The 21342-nt window shown below is 43.6% G+C and overlaps 1 protein-coding gene across 2 annotated transcripts in view; it reads right to left on the bottom strand.

Moving 5' to 3' along the window:
• Positions 1-340: 340 nt before the first annotated feature.
• CLTC (clathrin heavy chain) overlaps positions 341-21342 on the bottom strand; it is a 29877-nt gene continuing 8875 nt past the window's right edge. The window contains exons 3-33 of one of the 2 annotated variants that reach the window (XM_069033624.1): positions 19986-20254; positions 19510-19671; positions 18617-18730; positions 18058-18231; positions 17247-17444; positions 16403-16603; positions 15679-15831; positions 15235-15357; positions 14918-15055; positions 14664-14828; positions 14393-14573; positions 13873-14036; positions 12085-12210; positions 11387-11529; positions 10770-11004; positions 10317-10439; positions 10076-10221; positions 9749-9932; positions 9250-9442; positions 8668-8825; positions 8323-8487; positions 8124-8231; positions 7853-8020; positions 7541-7690; positions 7314-7445; positions 7048-7158; positions 6272-6442; positions 5930-6151; positions 4828-4848; positions 1900-1975; positions 341-1369 (exon numbers count right to left, since the gene is read on the bottom strand). In XM_069033624.1, the coding sequence (XP_068889725.1) occupies positions 1245-1369; positions 1900-1975; positions 4828-4848; positions 5930-6151; positions 6272-6442; positions 7048-7158; positions 7314-7445; positions 7541-7690; positions 7853-8020; positions 8124-8231; positions 8323-8487; positions 8668-8825; positions 9250-9442; positions 9749-9932; positions 10076-10221; positions 10317-10439; positions 10770-11004; positions 11387-11529; positions 12085-12210; positions 13873-14036; positions 14393-14573; positions 14664-14828; positions 14918-15055; positions 15235-15357; positions 15679-15831; positions 16403-16603; positions 17247-17444; positions 18058-18231; positions 18617-18730; positions 19510-19671; positions 19986-20254 (4799 nt within the window). In that variant the 3' untranslated portion in view covers positions 341-1244. The remainder of the gene's footprint in view (positions 1370-1899; positions 1976-4827; positions 4849-5929; positions 6152-6271; positions 6443-7047; positions 7159-7313; positions 7446-7540; positions 7691-7852; positions 8021-8123; positions 8232-8322; positions 8488-8667; positions 8826-9249; positions 9443-9748; positions 9933-10075; positions 10222-10316; positions 10440-10769; positions 11005-11386; positions 11530-12084; positions 12211-13872; positions 14037-14392; positions 14574-14663; positions 14829-14917; positions 15056-15234; positions 15358-15678; positions 15832-16402; positions 16604-17246; positions 17445-18057; positions 18232-18616; positions 18731-19509; positions 19672-19985; positions 20255-21342) is intronic. The other variant, XM_069033625.1, reaches the window with a different exon arrangement.

Below are 21342 nucleotides of genomic sequence, written 5' to 3'. Positions count from 1 at the left end.
AGAACATGATCTCAATTTAACTGGCACACCTTACTACAATCCTAACGTATCATCTGGTCAAATATGCTGGAGTTGACCACAGTGCAGCCAACTGGTGAAAAGTGCTATTTTCTTCTCTCTGGCATAATCTCTCTCTAGAAAAAGCATTACATATTTTCCTGTATTGCCCCCTCAGTGCAAGACCCCACCACTGGTCCCCATTGCTGCTCTTCTGCCGGCCCCTCAGACCCCTGGCTGCACACACCTGCATTGCCCCCCACTACCAGCACTGGAATACTCGGTTTGAGTCCAAAGGTCCTTTTTTGAAGACAGTAAAGTGAAGCTACCACTATGCAGCATGTCCACAGTCCAGTAATTTATTTTTAAATTGCGTAATTTCAAATTGCACAAACAAAACTGAACAGCAATATGCTTGAATTCTCTCTTCTGTACACTCAAAACAGTGATCTAAAACACCACAATATCCAACATACACAAACCTCAGGGCAGGGTTAGTAAATACACAGATTGGAATCATGGTGCTCTGTTCCTGAATGGAATGTCCCACAAAAGCACAGGATACAGCACAACATAAGGTCATCTGTTACATATGGAGTGAGCAAAAAGACACTAGCATTTTCTATATGCATAACTGGAAAAACCTGCATAGGTTAAGGGAAAAAAAAGAAACAAAACCAAAACTTTTACTCATTTTAAGTCAGGCAAGGTTGTCTGTACGCATTTTAAATTCTTTTAGAGCTATGCAATCCAACCCAGGGAGGATATGCTGATTAGTGTTGTCTCTTGTCAGCAGTTTTGCAAGGTCAAATACAAGTATCTTGGCTTTAGCTTTCTCCAAATATACAGTGAGACTTAAATGCATTTAGAATAGACAGTACATACTGTAAGCTGCTCACATACAATGAACTTAAGATTCAATATTAGAGTGTAACACTATAGAGTGCAAATCAGAATCTTCACAATAGACTTAATGGTAATAAGCAGTCCTGCAAAAGCCCACTTGAACAAAGTCGTTTAAACTATTCCCCTTCTGAAAGTAAAAGTCTAAATGACATGGAATGTGAAAAAGATTTAACAGAAGTGATTCAAATCGTTTGCGCTAGAAAAAACAGTCCTTCATGAAATAAAGGTTACAAGAACACGAGGCAGAACTCTTTGCTTTTCCCTGTTATGAGTTAAAGCGGGGAGGGACGGTGGAGTTTCAGTAAGAAAAGTTGCTGCTCCAGACTGACTTGTGCTGCATCTCACATGCTGTAGCCGAAGCCGGGCTGTGGCTGCCCGTACGGAGGGGCCGTGTAGCCGTAGCCGAAAGGTGCCTGCGGAGGAACTGCCACACTGGGTCCCGCTGTCAACATCAGCTGGGGCTGGCCTGCAACACACAAGGGGCATCTCACACCTCCTGAACTCAGTCAGCAAAATGCCTGCAAATTTTCTGCAGATATTTGTATGTTGAAGCAGGAAGTCCCTACCCTTCGGAGCCAGAATGGGTATTCCCCACAAAACTCAGGGCACAGCACAGTGAAAACACTACAGTGTAAAGGATACGAAGAAACTCCTGCTAGAATAACCTGGATATAAAGCAAATACCCAAGCTAGACATAAAGCATATTGCACAAGATCCAGATAATCACTTGCTGGAAGCCTGGAATAGCAGAGCCTCCTGTAGACCTTTCCTTAAGGAGCCAGGACAACCTTAAATCCTGCAGTCCCCAGCCCACCTTAGCAGCCACAGCATCAGAGTGGCACTTATCCAGTATTTTGGAACACATTTCTTAAGACTTGATTTCACATGAAGAACGTTCCCATTTCCCAGACTTCCTCAGGAAAAAAAATAAGATTAGGGAAGGGTTGTTTTAAAAGTGAACTATGTTATTGGTAACACATGAACTAAAGCATTACCATAAACAATAGGTTGTGTTTCTGTAGCTTGTTCCTCTTCCTTTCTCAAAGACTCTGATGCATCCAGTTTATCCACCTGGAATTGAGACCAACAATTAAAAAATCTCCTCTAAAACAGGTACTTATTCGTGGCAGAGAAGTGGAAAAGCCTTAGTGGTATGTTAACACCCATCAAGAAAAGGAGACCATTTACAAGTTAAGATCAATTCAAGTAGCAATGTTGGTACTGGTGCAGTCAAGATTGTCTGTTTCCTGAAAAAAAACCCTCATTGAGGGATTTTCAACTACTTTGAAAGCTCACTCCAGACTGAAGCTTTGTACAAAATGTTCTGTACTGGACTGGAGCTGGACACAGACTCAGATTTGAGCTCAGTCTCAGTTGCAGACCTCTGGCATTGGAGCAATTGTCAAGATAATGCCCAGACCTGGAGAAGTTTCCCTGGAGGTGACATTGAGGCAAAGTAGTCTGGTTTGTATTTGGATAGAGCAGACTGCAATAGCATCCGACATGTCACTTGAGCCTCAAGATTTCACTTTCCAAACCCATTCACTCATGCAATTTAAGTTCAAATGCAGAGAATGCATGTGTATAAGACTTGCTTTTTCCACTCCAGAACTGTGTGGCAGTCAGCCTAAACCCACAGCTACTCCAATTCTTCCAGCTTTACACACAGTAACAGACAAGCCTGGCCAGCTGCACTGCGAGCGCAATGGTGCTGTTTGCCCACCCCTACAGAAAGGCAAGAGAAGAAACTTCTTCTGTAGTGAAATATAGCTCATTTCTAAGACAGATCCAAGGGAACTCAGCATTTCTACAGTCTAAGGCAGGCCCTGAAACTAAAACCACAAAATGAGGTATCGGTATTTTACCTGGGAGGTAAGATTTAGAACAAAGTCAGAGATAATCATGCCAATTACTTTGAAAGACAATAATACAACTCACAAGATTAATGTTTCATTTCATTCATGTCCTTGATAAAGGTGTTTGAAGGTTTCCTGCACTTACACAGGATCAGTGTTATTTATTCAGCTACAACATCCATGAGTGAGTTTGCAGCTTAACTGTGCTACATGAGCAAATATCTGCTGGCAGCTCCAAGAGCTGTGAGCTCCTCCTTTCAGCTGTGAGTTACAACCTGTGTTCCATAAACCTGTTCCTCTGTAACCTCAAGCTGAGGCACAACTCCAGGGAGTGGCAGAAGTCCTGAGCTTGAGTTCCCTCATTGACTGGGCTTCCATGGCCAGCCTTGGTGGTTGCCTCCCACAGTATCTGGCTTGCTGCTGCCAAAGTGTACAGGATCGTATCCAATGCTCCAAGACTCATTTCCAGACACCGTGCTGGGAACTGCACTGTTTTTAACTCAAAACAGCAACACACTGAACACAGAAGCACAAGTTTAGAGATGCAAATCCAAGGAGAATGTGCAGAGTTTGCTACTAAGCAGAGGCATTTGGCTTACTCACACTTGGAAAGCCTCCAGCCCAGGACATTCAATACATTTTGGACCCAGTTTTGATGCCTCCCCTCAGAGCTGAACAAATACTGACAAGAACAAGCGCAAGTTTGAAACCAGCCTGCAGGATGGTTCTTACACCACTTGCTCGAGCATCACCAGCTTCAGGGCCCTACACACTTGGAGCAAGATTGATTTAAAGGCTTTTCCACAGGGACTGCAATAAGCTGCAGAGGAAAAGAAACATGCATTCAATGTTATCGTGTTATGTGTGCATGAAAAAGAGGCAAAAGTACTGAAGCACGAGTGAGGTCTGAAGATGACTGCCAGACAGGCTCCCCCCAAAAAACCACACGCAGCCCACAGCAATGCCTTGGAGCTTAAGGAGTAGTGGGATGTAATTGCAATGACTGCTACACATGCGTAGTTTATGCAAACACTGCAGTTCAATTACCTTTTTTCACACACACGCTTTCCTACTTTCCTTACTAGCTGCTGAAGGACCTTACACTACGTGTCTTAGCCTTCAGTTCCAGTGGTGTCTTTACAACCAGCAGTTTTTGCATTTAGTCCATCTTCAAAGCTGTTTGTCACTTTGGTTTGCCCTTTGCTGAACCACATTAATGAAAAACTCATGCTAGGGCTGACCCCTGGGCTAAGGAGGATCACGGTGGCATTTGTAGGGAAGCAGATGGACAGAAAACCTTGGATTGCCCTTCTGAAGGTCAAAGTTACATAGCAAAAGGCAAGCCCTGGAGTAGCCTCAGAAGAGCAATAAGCATTACCATTTTTATGTATTTTTTTAAATGAGGTAGCAAGAGAAGTTTAGTGAAGCTGGAGAGCTTGGAAGGCAGTCTTTTCTTGGACAACTATTAGAAATTTACTACAGGGAGGAGAACCACAGACTTGGTGTAACAGCTGAAGTTTTAAGTTGCTACATGAACTAGAGAGCACTGTGTGGATTAGATCAGCACCATGAGAACTGACACCTGAGTGAGGAAGAGTCCCTCTGAAAGCAGCCAGTATCTACTCTGCCTACGGTCAGCACGCATTAGTCATGGTCCAGAGATCAGGAACTGGATCACAGCCCTTCAACTAGCAAATGCCAGACTGATCTGTGCATTCACAGACTTATTTCTTATTGTAGGAGGTTCTTCCAGTCAGATTGGCAGTCAAATAGTAGCACTTGTGTAAGTATTTGTGTGTTGTTTGAATACCAGGCTGACTGTGATCCAACTGATCACCTGTATGCCCTTCCTGAGGATCTATTAGCTTATTAGTAGCAAATGAAACTACTTTTCTCCTACAGCACTAGCTACTGAGAGTTAAACAATTTGCATATGCTTTAGTGATATTTTGTTTGGGGAAAAAGCAGTAGCAGCAGTGTAGTAAACATAGGAAAGAAAAAACTCATGCAGAATCCTTAGACTTAGTCCTCCAGACTTAAAGATGGAAAACAAGAATCAACTTTCACCTTTTCCTTTATTGCATCAACCTGCAAAGGAATTCAGAAGGTGCAGCTTAGAAAAATCAAATTCCATATTTAGCATATAAAAAGGTAGAAACAAAAGCGTCAGGGAAGAAATAATTAAGGTACAGGCGAGTAAAAACAAAGGTACACCAGAAGTATCTGCTTTAGAAAGGCAGCTCTGCTTGTTGCTAGCTCTTACTGCATTGATTTCATTAGCTACACTAAAGCTACATCCTAATCTTTTAGCAGATCAGGAGATTTTTATCTTTAAGAATCCTCCTACTCCCACCAAAGGCCTGGTGTTAGCTTGGTTCATCAGGCACCTCTGACAAACAGTTTTATTGCTCAGCCAGCTCCCCACCTCCCCCAAAACAGCATTTCAGGCTGGCTACAGAAATACAAGGTAGCCCTGCCTTTAGAAGGAGCAGCCAGGCAAATTTCTGGACAAACAGGCACCCTGGTCTTCACTGACTGCATGAAAGTAAAAGCTGAACTTCAGCTTGGAAGAGTCTTAATCATTAAGGAATTTACAGCATTTCACTGAAAGATACTCTACAAGCTTGAGCTGGGCAAATCCTGCTAGTGACAGTTAGATTTAACTCAAGTCTGTTCAAGTCTGTCAGAGCATTACCAAGTAGTTCCCCCATCCTGAGTCACTTCAAATAAGAGTTGAGTCATAATTAGTGCCATTAAGTATCAGAGCCACATTTTAGAGTTAAATGCACAGCAGAATAAGTTATCTCCAGATCTAGCTACAAAGCTGTTTTAGTACACAGTCTAGAATTTAGTTAAAGCTTGATCCCAGCGGGGATTCCTGACACAGCACAGGAAAAGCCTGGAGCCTGGAACTACTTTAGACACTGCCCAGGGTCAGGCAAATACTACTGATGTAGGTTCTGTAATTGGTAGAGAGGGTGGAGCCTGTAAGTGTTTCAGCCTCTTAGAGGGCGAAGTCTCTCCCCAGATGGACTGAAAAGTAAGTGTGGACATGGACAGACAGACATTGGACAAAGCCCAAATCAATGTTAGTAGCAAGCAGACAGTCTCAAGGCATTCACCACAGTGACTAAGAAGCTCTGGATGTTGGAAAGGCACCTGCTCTTACCTTGGTCAAGTATTCCTTCATGACCTGAATAAAGTATGGCATGGCAAAGTCCATAATGTTGTGCCTCCACGCTGTTTCCAAGACAACATCCGGCCTTAGGAGATCGTAGCAGGTGAAGAGACAAGCACCAAAGCATTCCCTCTTGTTCTCCTGCAGGAACCACTGCAGCAGCTCTTCTGCCAGCTCGATATCTTTGGATTCAGAAGCGTACTGCATCGCATCCTGCAACGGGAGAGAGCCTCAGCCTCGGGGCACACAACAACCCACAAGGTGCTGTTAACTGAGCTCCCTTCAGAGCCAAACAAGCCAAGGCTGCTAAAGCTGACCTGGGTGGGGTCTCACCTTGTACAGCCTGTCCTTCTTACAGAGCTCCACACTCTGTTTCCAGCGGTTGTTGCCTTTGAAGAGATAGGCAGCGATTCTTCGGAACTCTATTAGCTCGTGCTTCTCCAAACGTTGGGCAAGAGAAATGTTGTCAAAGTTGTCATAAGCATCTATAGAAGTCCTAAGAGCCTGAGTGAAGCACAAAAAAAAAAGTTACTCACACCTCAGATGTACAAGTGCATCCACAAAATGCAACATTTTCCATTAGTTCTGTATTCCTCCTGTTAGGAGGATAAAGTATTCTAGCCAGACCCGCAGAGATCTGCTGTTTTATTTGAGAAGCTGCTGTTTGACACACGTGGAGTTTAGAGTATTTCAGTCAGTATTTTTCAGTAGGTTAAGAGCCTCTGAATACCAGGCAGCCATTCTCTGAAAACAGTGGAACAGCCAGACATCACAACTGTTTGCCTCCTCTGTGAGTCCTTTGCTTAGCACCCACTGTTTGTTTGCCTTAAATAAAAGCTGTCACACTCATAACAAAGTAGCCACTCTACCCCCAGTAGGAATGACACAAAAAGCTCTCAGAAAGCCACTAACACTTTTCCACTTAATCCTTGGCGCCTCACCACTAATTCAGTTTGAAGTGTTAGAGAACATGAACTTAAGGAATTAAAGTTAACAGCAAGCAGGTAAAAACTACTGAAAATGAGAAAGAAAACTGTGTTTCTACACATTAAACAAAGACTGAGGATATGAGGTAAATCCAGAACTAAGTGCTTCAAGACAAGACATACCTGGTAGTCTTCTTCAATAATGAAGAGGTTGTTGAGGGACTCATTGACTGATTTGTTGTTGTGATTTTGAACAGAGCGCAGGTAAGGCTTAACCAGGGGCAGCTGTTTAACCTTCAAGGAACCAGGGAGATACATTTAAGTCAGTTATTGTGGAAGTCTCTTAGCATCTTCCCTGGCAGGCAGGGGAGTAGCTAAGCATTTTAAAATGCCACTACAGCTCAATGCTTCCCTAGCTCTTGCATTGATCTGGATAGCAAGAAAATTACCTTTGTGAAGAAGGTGACAGCACGAGTGTGGTCAAGCCGAGGGGACAACACCATCAGCAGATCATTGAGCAAGAGAGGCTTAAATTCCAAATAGAACTGAATTGCCTTGTAGTACAGCTCCACATTGGCCACCTAGAGAAGAGTAAAGATGCATGTTCAGAGCAGGAGTTTGATTGTGGGGAAATGCAAAGGAAAAACAGACATAACTTTCACTAGGAAAGCAATACCTTAGTGATGATATCTTTGAACTGGCCTTCTTTCCAAGCATCTGTTGGGTGATTCATCATTGTGATTATGGCATTATCGTATTCTTCATACTTATCATATAGGAACACCAGCTCAGCCCAGAGATGGGCTTGTTCTGCAGCTCTCAGAACCTAAGCAAAAGGCAGAATTAGCAATATATGTTAACTGCAATTTCCACCAGTGCTCAGGCTTTAGTGCCATTAACAACCTCAAGAGCTGCCGGTGCAAAAGCCAGGGTACAGACAGCCCAAAAAGGTGTGTTTTAAGCTAGATTTAAAGCCTCAGACATTCACCTTAGGAATGTTGACTCTGGACCAGAACAGCTCCAAGTGCTCCCTCATCTTCTGTGGCTTGAACTTGGAGTAGAGAATTGCCAGCTCTGTGAACATCCCCATGTGTGCTCGCTCCAGTCCAAGCGCTGCTTCCAACATAGTGATCAGCTCTTCAAAGTAGCCACGATCCTTAGAGACACAGACATTTCACATCAGGAAACATCCAGAATCTCAGATTTTGACAGGGTTGCCATGACAGAACTGACTGTACAACAGGAGTCAGCTTAATTACCTGGTAATAGTTGATTAGTTCTTCCAGCTCATCTGCATGCACCACAATGTGGAGCCCACACATCTGAGCCAGGCGGAATTCTTTTCCATCCACACAAGCGAAGCAAACCTGGAATTGAGAGTTGTGTTACTGCTTATAATCAAGGTTTCTGAACAGGCTACAGCTTTGAAGTCCTTGAACTCAGAGCCAGTAAATTCACCTCTTTCCACGTGCGAGTGCTGTTGGCTTTCCGAGCACCATCCACGGCTGCCTGGTACTCGCCCAGGTGCACTAAAGTTGAGGCCAAACGGCCAAAGTTGGACACGTTGTTGTACAACAGTTTGGCTGCTTCATACATCTTCTCATCATAACAGCGATCACCAACCTAGGGCAGAGCACAGCCAGGTTATTCCTGCACATTTGCAGCCAGAGGCTTACATTAAATGTGTGGCATTCAAGCCCTTACCAAAATGGATTTAAAGGCCAAGATCTATCTGCATATCCAGAGAGACAGAATTCCCAACACCCCTCTGTGATGCAGCAAAACAAAGTCAGTCTCACTCACCTGCTGGATATGTGCATTGTTGGGTCCATTGATGAACTCCTCGAGCTCTGCCAGGCGGTTTGTTTTAGCAAGAGCAAAGATTAATTCTGTCTCCACATAAGACTCCCGGGCCTTCTTGCGTGCCATCTGGAGATACTTTACCAGTTCTTCCCAGTTTCCTACGGAAAAGAGTTCAGAATGTTTACTTCCCACCACTAGGGACACTTGTGTTCCAGTTAAACAATCAGCTGAACCTCATTTTGACATAGTTCTACAGCCATTCCCCAACAATCAACAACCTTCACACTGCTCATTATGCATTAATCAAATAATCTTAGAATGGGCCTAACTAAAATCCTATTTAACTTCATGCAAAGCCTCTGAAAGAAGCCTCCAGCTAGCTAAAGAAGGAAGTTACAGGCCACTGATTATCTGCAAATGGAATACACTACCTTTTCCCATTCTTATTTAGGGCAGTCCTTGAAGGGCCAGATTCCTCTACTTGCACCAAGATACAGGTCTGGCAGAACTGCAGTTTGAGCAGACCAGGCAAAAGAGCTGAGCAACATCAACAGCCAAGATGTAAATAAAACTTAGTCATACCACTGGCATTAGCAGCTTGAACAACTTCCATGTATGAGGAAGGATCATCTGCTTTAATGTAGGAGTCAATCGCTTCCTTTACCATCCCCTTCTGGAGCTGTGCTTTGGCCAGCTGGCTCCACACTGCAGGTTCATTGCAGCGCTCAGCGAACTCGTACGCACGGTCCAGGTTCCCAATGTGCTCTATCAACACCTGCAAAGGATGACCATGGTCAGCCACTCTCACAAAGGTCACTTTTACAACACACTAAGCTCTGGTTTATGTAAGTTCCTCAATGGATCCACAGCTTTTAAATAGGGACTAACTCCATACAACCCACACAGCGTGAGTGATTTTAGGCTTACAAAGTTTCAATAAACACTATTTGCTCTGCTTCATAAGACAAGACACTGAGCAGCTTCGTGCACTTTGCTAATTGGTTTTAAGCATTGAAGGCACCAGCAAAGTCCTTGTGTGGGGATGCACAGGGAGTTTTTACAACCTGAGAATGGAAGATACCTGCACAGCTGATGTATTGACATCAAACTTCCTGAAGATAGCAAATGCCTCCTCGAAAAGCTCGTTGCTGATAGCAATATTGGCTATATCAGGGGCATCGTAGTTATCCAGGCGATTGATGTACTCCATGACACGGGTGCGGTCAGCCTTGATAGCTGTAAGGATGAGAAGGTTCTGCAGATTCCTGAACAGAGAAAGAAAATAGTACTTATCAAATCATGATCAAGAAATTTCCCCTGCCCTCTGGAGAAGGTATTAGTTTATTTGCTGTCTCACATTACAGCAGTAACTCCAAGTTTCCTGTGGCTTAGTTTTGATTCCACACACCTGTGCTCACTGAACACGGAGTTATCCAGAACTATTTTCTCCAGCAGTTCAATGAGCTCATTGGGAAGATCTGCAGTCATGAAAGCCTTCACAGTGACAGAGACTTCCTCGGGGTCCTGGGTCTCCGACAGCGCAGTCTGGACAACCTGCAGGCAGAGTCAAGGCATGGGCAAATCGGTGATGTCAGGTTCTGCAAGTCCAGTTAGGACAGGCAAGGCTGTGAATGTCCTGCCAGTGGTACCTGGTCAATCAGGGGTCTTCTGTAGGGGTTGCTTTCCAGTAGCACGCTGGCCCAGAGCTCGGGGTCTTTACGACGAACTAAGTAGCGGGAGAGGCTCTTGAAGAGGGAGTTCTCATTGCACACCTGGAGAAAGGCACAGCTCGGTCAGAGCGAAGGCACAGCTATGGAGCCTACAGCTAATTGCACTGCAACTCTGAACTGAGGTGCAGACTAGAAATCTCAGGCTTTGATATTTCCTTAGCCTCCCATTTTAAGATGTGCAGGAGAGCTTCCTATTTCTCACTAAGTTGCAGAGGGAGATTAAACAGCTACCTCGCCTTCTGTGTTAGAAGCATGCACTTCCCAGCTTAATACATTTTAGGAAATAGAAAGCTCTTTGACAAAAGCATGTATCTACCCCACGACACTGATGCTAGAACCCCACCCACGAGGCAGCTGCCTGGGCATACATACATTAATAAGCTCCAGATCGCACTGTCCACGCTCGTAAGCCACACAGGCCAGGTGAGGGTCCCTCTTCTCACAGTACTTGCCAACAACACGACTGTCATAGTAGGGATTCTCCCGCAGGAATCTCTCTGGGTTGTTGTTGCTGTCAATGTATATCTTGGCCAGTGCATTGTGAGTGGCAGGCTCCTCACAGCCCTCGTGAATTCTTGCTTCCAGCCAGGGCAGAAGCAGCTTCAGCCTAGAAGGAAGTGATTTTCACGTTCGAGGTTGAGTAAGTAAATATCCAGTTGCACAATTTCTACACTCTGGAAGCCAGCCAGCCTTGGTGTAGGATAGAGTCAGGAACTAAACCAGAGTTACAGTGCTCTGTTTTAACCTACATTTTGGCTCATTATTATAGTGGTGTAACTTTCTGACACTACGAAGAACACACACCAAAGACTCATTATCTATCTGGAGAGATCCCCACATCAGCCAAGAATTAAAGCTGATTCTCACCAATGGCAGCTTCTGCTTGTGTCAGTACCAGCTTCAGCTGTGTGACAAGGATATGCACTGATGGATGAACAGCAAACACTGCCAGACTGGGAATTGTTAAGAGACTTACAGAAGTTTAATACCTGTTTCTTTTCTCAACCTCTGCAACAAGTTCATCGGTCGAAAATTGACCTCTCACTACAAGGATGAGGTTCTTTATCACATCTTCAGAGCAATCCACATCAAGCAGTCCCCCAATAACAACTGGCAGACGGCTTGGATTCACCTAAACAGGAGCATTTGAAGAGGTCAGTGTGTTGTCAGGGAGCAAGGGCAGCCAATATTTGTCCCCAGAACTACACATGGAAGTTGCTTGTTAAGACTGAGCCCATCTTCCTGCCTTTACTCCCAGCCTCCTGAAGTTCTGAACAAGCTTAAAAGTCAATTCTTCAGTCAACAGGTGTTCCCATCCCAGCTCAGTGGCTCACTCAGTTCCCATAGGAAGAGCTCCTGAGCAATCCACTTTGTCCCTGCAAGAAGTAAAAAGGAGAACTCCCCCTCCTCCAAAATGCTGAGCGTTAAAATCACCCCAAGAACTCCAAAGTTGTTCTACCAAGTCTTCCTCCTTCAAGAGGCACATGAGTGGGAGTTATTGACTGAAGAATGAGATCTGACTCACATCAGGGCTAATTTACTGGAGGCCACTAATAATCACTTCAATGTCAGTCTCAAGTACAAAGCTGTTTGCAGAATACTTAAACATGATGCCTGTAGTTGTATATAATACTGTAAAGATTGATCAATTTGACTCACTGAAGGCAAGGGACGACTTGTTGCTTACCTTCTGTACATAAATCTCAATATATTTTTGGAGATTATTTCTATACAAATACAGCACCAAGTCGTGGACAAAGTCAAAGCGGTCGCACACAATGATGAGAGGCAGCTGGTCAGTGAGTTTAGCTTCCTAGAAAGAGAAAAGCTTTAGTAATTTGGTTTTGCTCTTGGACTTAAGCAGACAAATAATACAGTCACTTAAACTGTCAAAGCAGCTGAATTTGGAAAGCCAAAACTCAACAGTCAACCAAATAATGACAGCTTGTTGTTCAGCTGATTGTTTGCAGTATGTAGCAAGTGGGAGCACTCACACCCACTGCAGGGCGTGAGGAGCAAGAAGCTTTTTGGAGTTTAACCCTGCTCCTTTGCATGGCAGACTCTACAGAGTTGTACAACACAATACAACTATTACAAGCCTAGGCTATAGAGAGTATTTTTAGCTGCCACTGGTGTTTGGTGTGCAGGATTAGCACTCTGGGATTTCAAAAGAAATTTAACCAAGACTAGATAAGGTTGTATAACATAAAACTTATATACAGAATTGACTTCGAGTGCCATGTGTCTTGTGATACCTCCTAACTATGGATTTAGAGAACAATAAGAATTAAGCTCTATAGCAGTACTGCTTAAATTGCTTATCAGATTAATTCTCTAAAAGCATTCCAACTTTCAGCATAAGGTTACAATGGTTACAGTACAGAAGCTTAGTCTATGTGGCAGACAGTATTCCGGATGCATATTTCAGATCACTTATTCCAACATGCACATCCCAGAATATAATCCTACATATAAATTACACTTAAGGACTTTACACAGGGAGGCCTGTACTGGGAGATTTACCTGGTACATGTCCTGCACATTCCAGACATGGAACAGCACAAAAAACAATAACTTTCATCAGGAATTTGACAGCTTGATAACATATCTTAGGTGGCTTGATCAAATGACATACCTTACACCTCGGTGACACCAGGTTAGTTTTAGAGAATTCTCTTGGGAAGAGTTTTGCCATCTTCAGATATGATCAGCAAAATCTATGACTATGCTATGTAACCAACAAACATGAAGGCAGGAAATGTTCCCAGATAAAGTTTTCCCCTCCCACACGGTTCCTCAAGTATTTCTCAGTGTTGTGTTTGTCAATAAGCTCAGCATTAAGACTACAGAATCTGAACTTTGAGCACACCATCTTTTCCTACTCTCCAGCAATGCTCTGGATCAGTCAGGATATATTCACACTGACTGGCATCTCCCAGCAGAGCTAAACCATGGCTCACCTGGCTGAAGTTTCAGTGTGTATGAATAAGACAGATCAGCCCTGAATCTGAAAGCATTTATGGAATTAATTTACTCTATTCATCTGTTGTTTCTGTAGCTGCTCAGTTGGAGTTGATTGCATTGTAAATAAGCATTAAGTTATCAACTCATTTGGTACTATGGGTGTTCTCAAGTTAAATAAACTGTTTCCTACTTTACAGCAGACATTTGGAACAAGTTCTAGGCAAGCTGGTGCAATTATTACAGGTTAAGAGTTCAAACCAGATTAACCTTACCAAGAGCAGTGAGGAACTGACCTGACATTCTCATTTTTTAGACAATATTCCAGGCCTGGACTTCATTAGGAGGCACTGTCAATATGGCAGATGCCTCTGGTTTGAGGACACTTGGATTCTTAAGTGCAAAGGTTAAAACTCATCTATTTTCACAGAGCTGCCTCATTTTACTAGTGACACACCATCTTTTATCAGAACCCCAAACAGCCCCAGATGGTCCAGTGTTACCCAAACGTTACCTTGAGGAAGTTTTTAACACGTTCTGGATCATAGCAGTTACTTTCCCTGCAGATTCTTTCCACTTCTTTAATTTGTCCTGTCTTGCATGCAGCTTGAATGTACTTGAAGTGCACATCTGGATCCTGGCTGAAGTTTACAATGGAGCCGAGGAAGTAAAACAAACCTGGAGAAAAACAGTTCACACATTATTTGCTAGTCTTGTTGAAAAGTACAAAAGCCCAAATCCCAAAGGCTACAGAAATTTAAGACAACCATTTTGGACAAAGGAAACAGGCCAGCATTTTGGGTTTTTCTACAGCTCCAAACATTTTCCAGGATTTCAGAAAAACAACATGCAACTGAATAATGGTATCCATCCTAAACAGGAAAACTTTAAGGTTTAGGTCTGTTTCAAGACAGTTTGAGGCCTAACTACTTAAGTTCGTTATGGCTTTCTACATTTCAGCAGAGAGACAGTCCTTCATACACACATCTATAACAAGGTGAGCACCAGCTCCTCTTGCAGAAGTACAAACTCACCTTCAAAGCTCTTGAAGGACTCAAAGAGCTCAATGAGTGACTGTGTTGACAGCTGTTCATGGTATTTGGAAGCTACCTGGACACAGATCTGCAGGTTCTGACGGATGTTAGCGGACAACATCGCACGCAGACACTCCAGTGAGTCTTCTACTGATAAGGACCCAAAATAATTCACTAACCACTGCAAAGACACACAAGCCACTTTAGAGCTGAGCAGAACAGCAGTTATTAAAGGCTGGATTTGTTAGATGCAGGGTGTTTGATGCCTCACCTCAGGATTGAGGAGGTGAGTGTGAACTACCGCACGCTTGATGTCGTACAGGTCTGTGAAGTGCTCGAGTGCTCTCTGCAGCAAACCAGCCTTCTCACACAGCTGAGCTATGTGAGCCCGGTCATAGTGAGTAAACATTTGGTTTCCCAGGATGGCATCTGCAACCTAGAAGGAATATTGAACATTTTCACTCAGTTCCTGAACACTGCCACCAGTATCTGTCACGTCCAGCCCCAGGAACTCTGAGCACCTACCTGAGGTGCGTGCATGAGGTTCATCTCAAGTAAACGTGTTTGCAGGGGACCTTCTGAGGGACGATTATTCTTCAGTGCATCCAGCAGAAAGGCTGTACATTGCTGGATTAAATTATATTCCATAAAGACATCCACAATCTGCAAAAAAAAAAAAAGCAATTTAGGTTTTTGATTAGGAACTGGAAGCATATTTAAGCATCAATGCAGCTTCCAAAGCTAAATTCAAACTCATAGCTCTGGTGGTTAGAGCATGGCTCCTCTTACCAATTTAATGCTTTGAAGTCAACGTTTCATAGCAATAAAATATAGTTATTTACCTGTGTTATATCTGCAAGAGGCTCTTCATCTTGAACGAGCATTTGTGCAAACTGCTGTCCTTGATCAGGGCTGATTCTCATTACATTCCTCAGCAAAAAAATCCAGTCTGGAGTATATCCAACCTGAAGAGATGATGAAAAGTGAAAACTCAGCAAGAGCACACACCTTGTTAAATATAGAGCTCAGTAAAAGCTGCTGTCAGGAGATTACACAACCCAGCCAGGATTTCCTCTTTTGGGAAGGGATACACGGGGAAGTAGAAAAAGACTCATGTATGAAGTCTAGCAGTGATTATTCATAAAGGCAAAAGTAATTATTCATAAAGGCAAAAGTAAATAACTATACAGGCTCTCAGATTCCCCCACAGTTACTTTTAGCTACTTGGAACATGCAGTTGTTATTCTTAAACACAGGATAGAGACAGCAATTTAATTTTCTCTCACCTTCTTTGCATACAAAACAATCTTCTGGACTTGTCCGGTTTCAGCAAAACACTGGATGACCTTGTTTGGAACGTTGGCTCTCAGATAGACACTAAGTGCTAGCGTGGGATCTACAGATTTCACAAGGTCTCCCAGCTCCTCCGAGCACTCCAGCTGTTCAGAAACAGAAATGCAGTCAGCCCACCCTGACAGTGCCATGCTAAAATGCACTACCACCCCCTTCCTCATTTATCTTCCTTTTGGACTTCTTTTTAAAAAATTAAGGCTCAGCTTGAGAGCCTGAGCTGACTTTCCCAGCAGTCATCTAGTGGGCTCTGCTCCTCATGCTGTTCTACACGAGTCAAAGGCATTTTCAGAGCCAAAAACAACTGGGTGACACGTTGGATCAGTGTGTGTCTTCCCTAATTACACAAATGTAACCACAGCTCAAAGCACTTGCAGTCAGCATCCAAAGGAATGGTTTGGCAAAGCACAGCAGCAGCTCAGAGGCTTTCCACGCTCATCCTGCTGTGATTTTAAAGATAGAATGAGTGAAGCTCTGCGTATTTGATCACTGCTCTTGCAGTAACTCGAGTCACAGTGACAGGTAGAGTGAGCACCTATTGCTCAGCTATTTGCTGTCACAGCTGAGCTCCCAGCTGAGTTTTCCTGGGAAGGGGGGAGGCTGTCACACAGTGCTGCTCCTTCCCACCCATGGCTCTGAAGGTATGGATCCCGAACTTACCTTATCTTCTTTTAACCATTTTTCCAAGAGCTGCTTGCGGCCCTGCTGGAGCACTGGTCTGCAGAGCTCCAGTGACTCATACTTGTTCAGCTGCCCTTGGTCCAGGAGAATGCCAAAATACTGCAGGAGAGGGGAAGTCTGCCCTGGCTGAGCTGGAACACTCTGGAACCGGCGTATGGTGTCTGGAGTACGCAGGATTCCCTGCCAGAGAGAGAGAGAGCCACTTTAATTTTGTTTTCTGCTATTGTGGCTTGGCAAGAGTTGCTCCAGGAAGCTGGAGGTAATGTCATTGTAGCTGTCACAAGCATTTCTATGTTTTGCCAGCCCAGAATGTCAGGAGCAATATGGCTGAACATCAGCTCAGGCACTGAGATGCTTTGACAGAAAATGTGCTATTAACAGCCCATTAAATTTATTTCAGTAGCAATGCAGATTTAAGTCCAGAATTACGACACCCTTGGCCTTGCAAGCAAATTCCTCTCATCTGAATTTAGTCTTAGTCTGTACATTTTTATCCTGTTTCCAGGATAAGCCTCTGCTAGAGGTTGTCTTTTCACAGACACTTTTTGGCGTAACTGGAGAAGTAAAGGTAAGTACCAGAAACACTGTGACTCATAGCCATTAGTTCATCATTTATTCCTCCCCTCCTCTGTGGGCTTTACAAACTCATAAGATCATCCAGCCTGCAATCAGTGTCAGCACCCAAGATACCTGTGAAGCACCTGTACACCTTAGGACAGGAGCAACAACAAGACTGTGCCCTTGCCACTTAGAAAATTCACTGAGCTTTCCTGAAGCAAGAAGCTGAAGCCAGCAGAGTTCAGTGCTGTTCTGAACACTTTACCTTTGGGGCATTAGCTGCCACTTTTGCTGCCTCTGAGTAGTTCCCTTGTGCAAAGAGTGCATTGAATTTTCTGGCAAAGAGCTCCTCGGCCCCCGCCAGGTTGTTGCGGACAGCCATCCGTAAAGCCAGGTCAGGATTCTGTAGCACGTTTGTGATGTAGGGAATGATGTTCTCCTCTTCCACACACACTGAGAGCACCTGAATAAACCATCAGGGGAAACCTCCAGTTAGTCCAATTATCAAAAGTGAGACAAAGGCTAAGCTAACTTCTAAGAGGAAAGTTATGGTACTCAGGGAAAGCTTTTCATCCCTTGGTAACTGATACTTGTCATTTTATTAAAGAGACCTCTGGTTAGAAAGAGCCAATGTCATCCATTGTCTGCATCAAAGCAGGCAATTAATAGTTTAATTAAGGTATTCACAAAGGTAGAAACACAATGGATCTTTCAGGCATACAGGGCTCTTTCTAAAACCTGTACTCAGTGTCTTAAGTAACCAATCCTAGGGGATACCAGGAACAAGTCTGCTCCATACTCCCCATGCTCAGCAATACCACCCAAAATCAATCTGGGCTAAAGGCATGGCTGTACAATGTTAGTAACTGGTTTAAAGCAGTTAAGTTAGATGTGTATGGAAATAGAACAGCAAATTTATTTTGGGGCTCACAGCACTGACAGACCTCACATGATCTGAACAGAGTTCAAAGTCACCATCTCTGGAAACTTTTAGACATAGATAGGAACCTTGCAGTGTATCACAAAGAGCCAGTGGGATTAGCTAAAGAAGTGGTTTCCAGGCCAAGTTTCCTTACTTGTCCCTTTCTGTTTACTCCAATAATTCCAGCTGTTGCTTCGTGCTGTGCAGTAACAAAAATGGTCTCTCCACTGATCCTGTTCATGTAGATACAGGTGCCAGTTTCCAGGTCATACAAGTGGATGTAGCCATACTTTGTTATGAGGAACACCACATCGTGCTTGTCACTGATCTGCAAAACACAAATAGATTACTCAAATTTGGCACTGGATAAATGAGTTGGTGCTTTTGAGACTCAGCAAACAGCTGGGCCATTTCAGGACAGCCAGAAGTGCTGTTTTATTTTTACTTGAGTAGTATCACAGCAGAATGATGTTTGAAGAGCTTGAAAAGCAGTTAAAACACATGGATATTTCTTCCATAAATAAGAATATGCTGCTTTTGAATGCTGCTTGTCTCCACCTTTACTTTACCACTACTGAAGCAGGAGCAGCAGTCACACCAGTCACACCAGTTTAGGGCCAACCCTCAGGTCCACATTAACCAGCTGACTCCCAGTGCCCTGCTCCAGTCACATCCACCAAGAGGAGCTGCAGATCTGTTTGCAGCTGTCATACCTGCATAGCAACAGGAAAGTCACTTTGTGCTTCAGGAGGAAAGAAGACATCCACAGCTTTCTTTGGAAAGGGCTGATTCCCAGTGGGTGGTGTGCCAACCTCAATGATATGCAGCTGTGCAAGAGATAACATTAGTTCTTGCATCTAATTTATTTAACAATAGATTCAACAATGAAGTTACAGCATCATCTTGCTGCTCAGCCTTAATCCCAAATTTATGAAAAGACAAACTAAATTAATCTTCCTAAATTCACTGGCTAAATGTCACTGGCTAAAGGTGTGGCATCTGGTATTCATGTACCATAGATGAGGGAAACAGTTAAATACAATCTTTAGTTACCCCTAATTACTTGGAAGTTTCAGGATTCCGTTGGGTTACTTTAGATGCACTCTTATCTTGGTTCACATTCTACAGAGACAATTCTGAAGATACTGAAGATTCAGTTTCTCTCTGATTTTACCCTGGTTTTGCTGTAATTCACATAATTCCAGCACTGGCATTGGAGCACTATTTAGCCTTGCAACACTACTGCTTCATTTTAAAAAATTTTCATCCAATAATTTGGAAATTAGTTGAGTCTGATACCAGGGATCAGCATCAAAGAAAGATTGCGACAGCTTTTCCCTCAAGCTTAGCCTGTGAAGCTGAGAGTCACATGTTTCAAGCAGCTAATTAGGCTGGTCAGGACATGCCACTTAACTTCTCCACTCACAGATTCTTGCTACACCAGGTAGTCCAAGCTCTGCATGCACCATATGCCATATCCAGACTGACACAGTCCTTCACTTTCTTCCTTAAATGCAACTTTTTGCATTAAACCACTTGTTCTCCTGGAAGCAGAGAACCAGGGTGAGTCACTAAAGATTACAGTATATTTAGAACCAAGCCTTACCTTACCCCCAGCTTGCCCTCTTACTGCAAAACAGAAGAGAGTGGATTCTTCAGCATTCCCTTCCATCTTGAACTGTGCAAAGCTGGCTGCATGTCCCTCGATGGGCTGTGACACTTTTCTGTCCACAGAGTACAGCTGCATTGCTCCCACTACACGGTTTTGCTACACAAAAAAGAACAAGTGTCAGGAAAAATAGGCACTCAGTAATTTCATTTAAGTTAATACTGGTAAATATGCTGCCATTTCAAGCTTCCTCTTACAACAGCATCATTTCAAACTCTTAACCTTGTCCTAGTGCTGATATCACTACAAATTCAATTACTTTAAAGTGAGATTTTCAGTTACACTTAGGTTTGTTATTTGAAGTTCAAGACAAGCATTTACATTTAATAAAATAAACACATCAGTCCTGTTCCCATAGAAGGAGACAACAAGACACGCTCTGGGGTTTCCACACCTTCCTGGAGGTGAAGTACCTGTGCAGATATTCCTGTCAGCAGGAGCCATTTCTGCTTGGCATCAGTCCTGTAGTTGATGATCTGGCAGCCAGCAAGGCTGGAGTGGCGATCAAACATCTTCACAGGCTGGGACTCCCCCTCCATGCTCCAGTGGTAAACTGCATTATCCGTCACAAGGGCAACAGTGTTCAGAGAGATCCACTTCCAGAAGGTGACATCATCTGTCATGGTGTGAGCCTTCATCTTGCTCTTCATTTCAATGTTAAAGATTTGCAGCGTTTTCCCAGCTAGAAGACACAGCATCGTTAGCCACGTGACAGAGCAGAAGAGCTGCACTAGGACATGAAACCCTGGGGACTTCCTTCAAGAAAAAACTGTTCTACACTGGCAGACCTTCAGGGACCAGCTTTTACTTTGAACCAGACCACACTCCTAGGGCTGATTTTACCAATTTGCCACTACTGAGCAATCAAACAGATGTGGAGAACAGGTTGGTAGGAGACAAAAGCTTCAGCCACACAAATGGGTTGGAGGATACTTCACATACATCAAAACCAGGTTACAATCATGCTGAGGCTCTTTGGAGTTGTGAGGGAAGCTATGCCAGTGGCATTAAAAGCTATGTCCACATCTGTTTTAAATATTAAAAGGGCACAACATGGAACAGTCAGGTTGGCAGAGGGCTTTTGTAATTCAGGCTAATTAACCAAAACCTTGGGGTTGCACTAATGGGATACACAGCTACTGACTGCAAACCAGACTGACAGGAACTGTGCAAGGGAAGGAATCTAGTGACCAACACAAGCTCTAGAAGGCAAGAGGAAAAGTTCTCCAAATCACATAGAATGGTGCATACAAACATCCTGAACAGCCACCTGCAGTCATTTCTACCAGTTTTTATAACACAGTGGCCTAAGAAATTATTTCTTCCTGTTGAGAAGATAAGAAAGGTTCAGACCAGTTCTACTGCTTATAGGAAAGAGTTATTTAAGCACACACAAGTGTAGCCCAGGAGGAATATAGAAGATCCCATGAAACTGGATGCAGGTCAGAATATCTGCTACAGTTACTACCTGCAGCCCAGCTTGAGGAAGTCACAGTGCCACAGGGGCAAGTGCCTGCACTCACCAAGGACTGATCTAGTTCAAAGCCATTAGTTCAGCAATTGATGCAAGATGCTCAGTCAGGAGTTCCTCCAGAACTTGGAGAAATCTCTCTACTACAGAATTACTCAGGCTATAGGCAGCAGTTTGTTTCCACATCTAGTGCAGCTGGAGCTTTAGGGTCAAGGGAGAAGGACATTCAGGTAACACATTCCTACATTCTAGGCAAGGTATATTACAAGGCAAAATCTAGACTTGAGTCAAAAGGGTCA

This window comes from Aphelocoma coerulescens, chromosome 19, assembly GCF_041296385.1.
Source record: "Aphelocoma coerulescens isolate FSJ_1873_10779 chromosome 19, UR_Acoe_1.0, whole genome shotgun sequence".
Lineage (NCBI taxonomy): Eukaryota > Metazoa > Chordata > Aves > Passeriformes > Corvidae > Aphelocoma > Aphelocoma coerulescens.
This window is presented reverse-complemented; position numbering and strand designations above follow the sequence as displayed.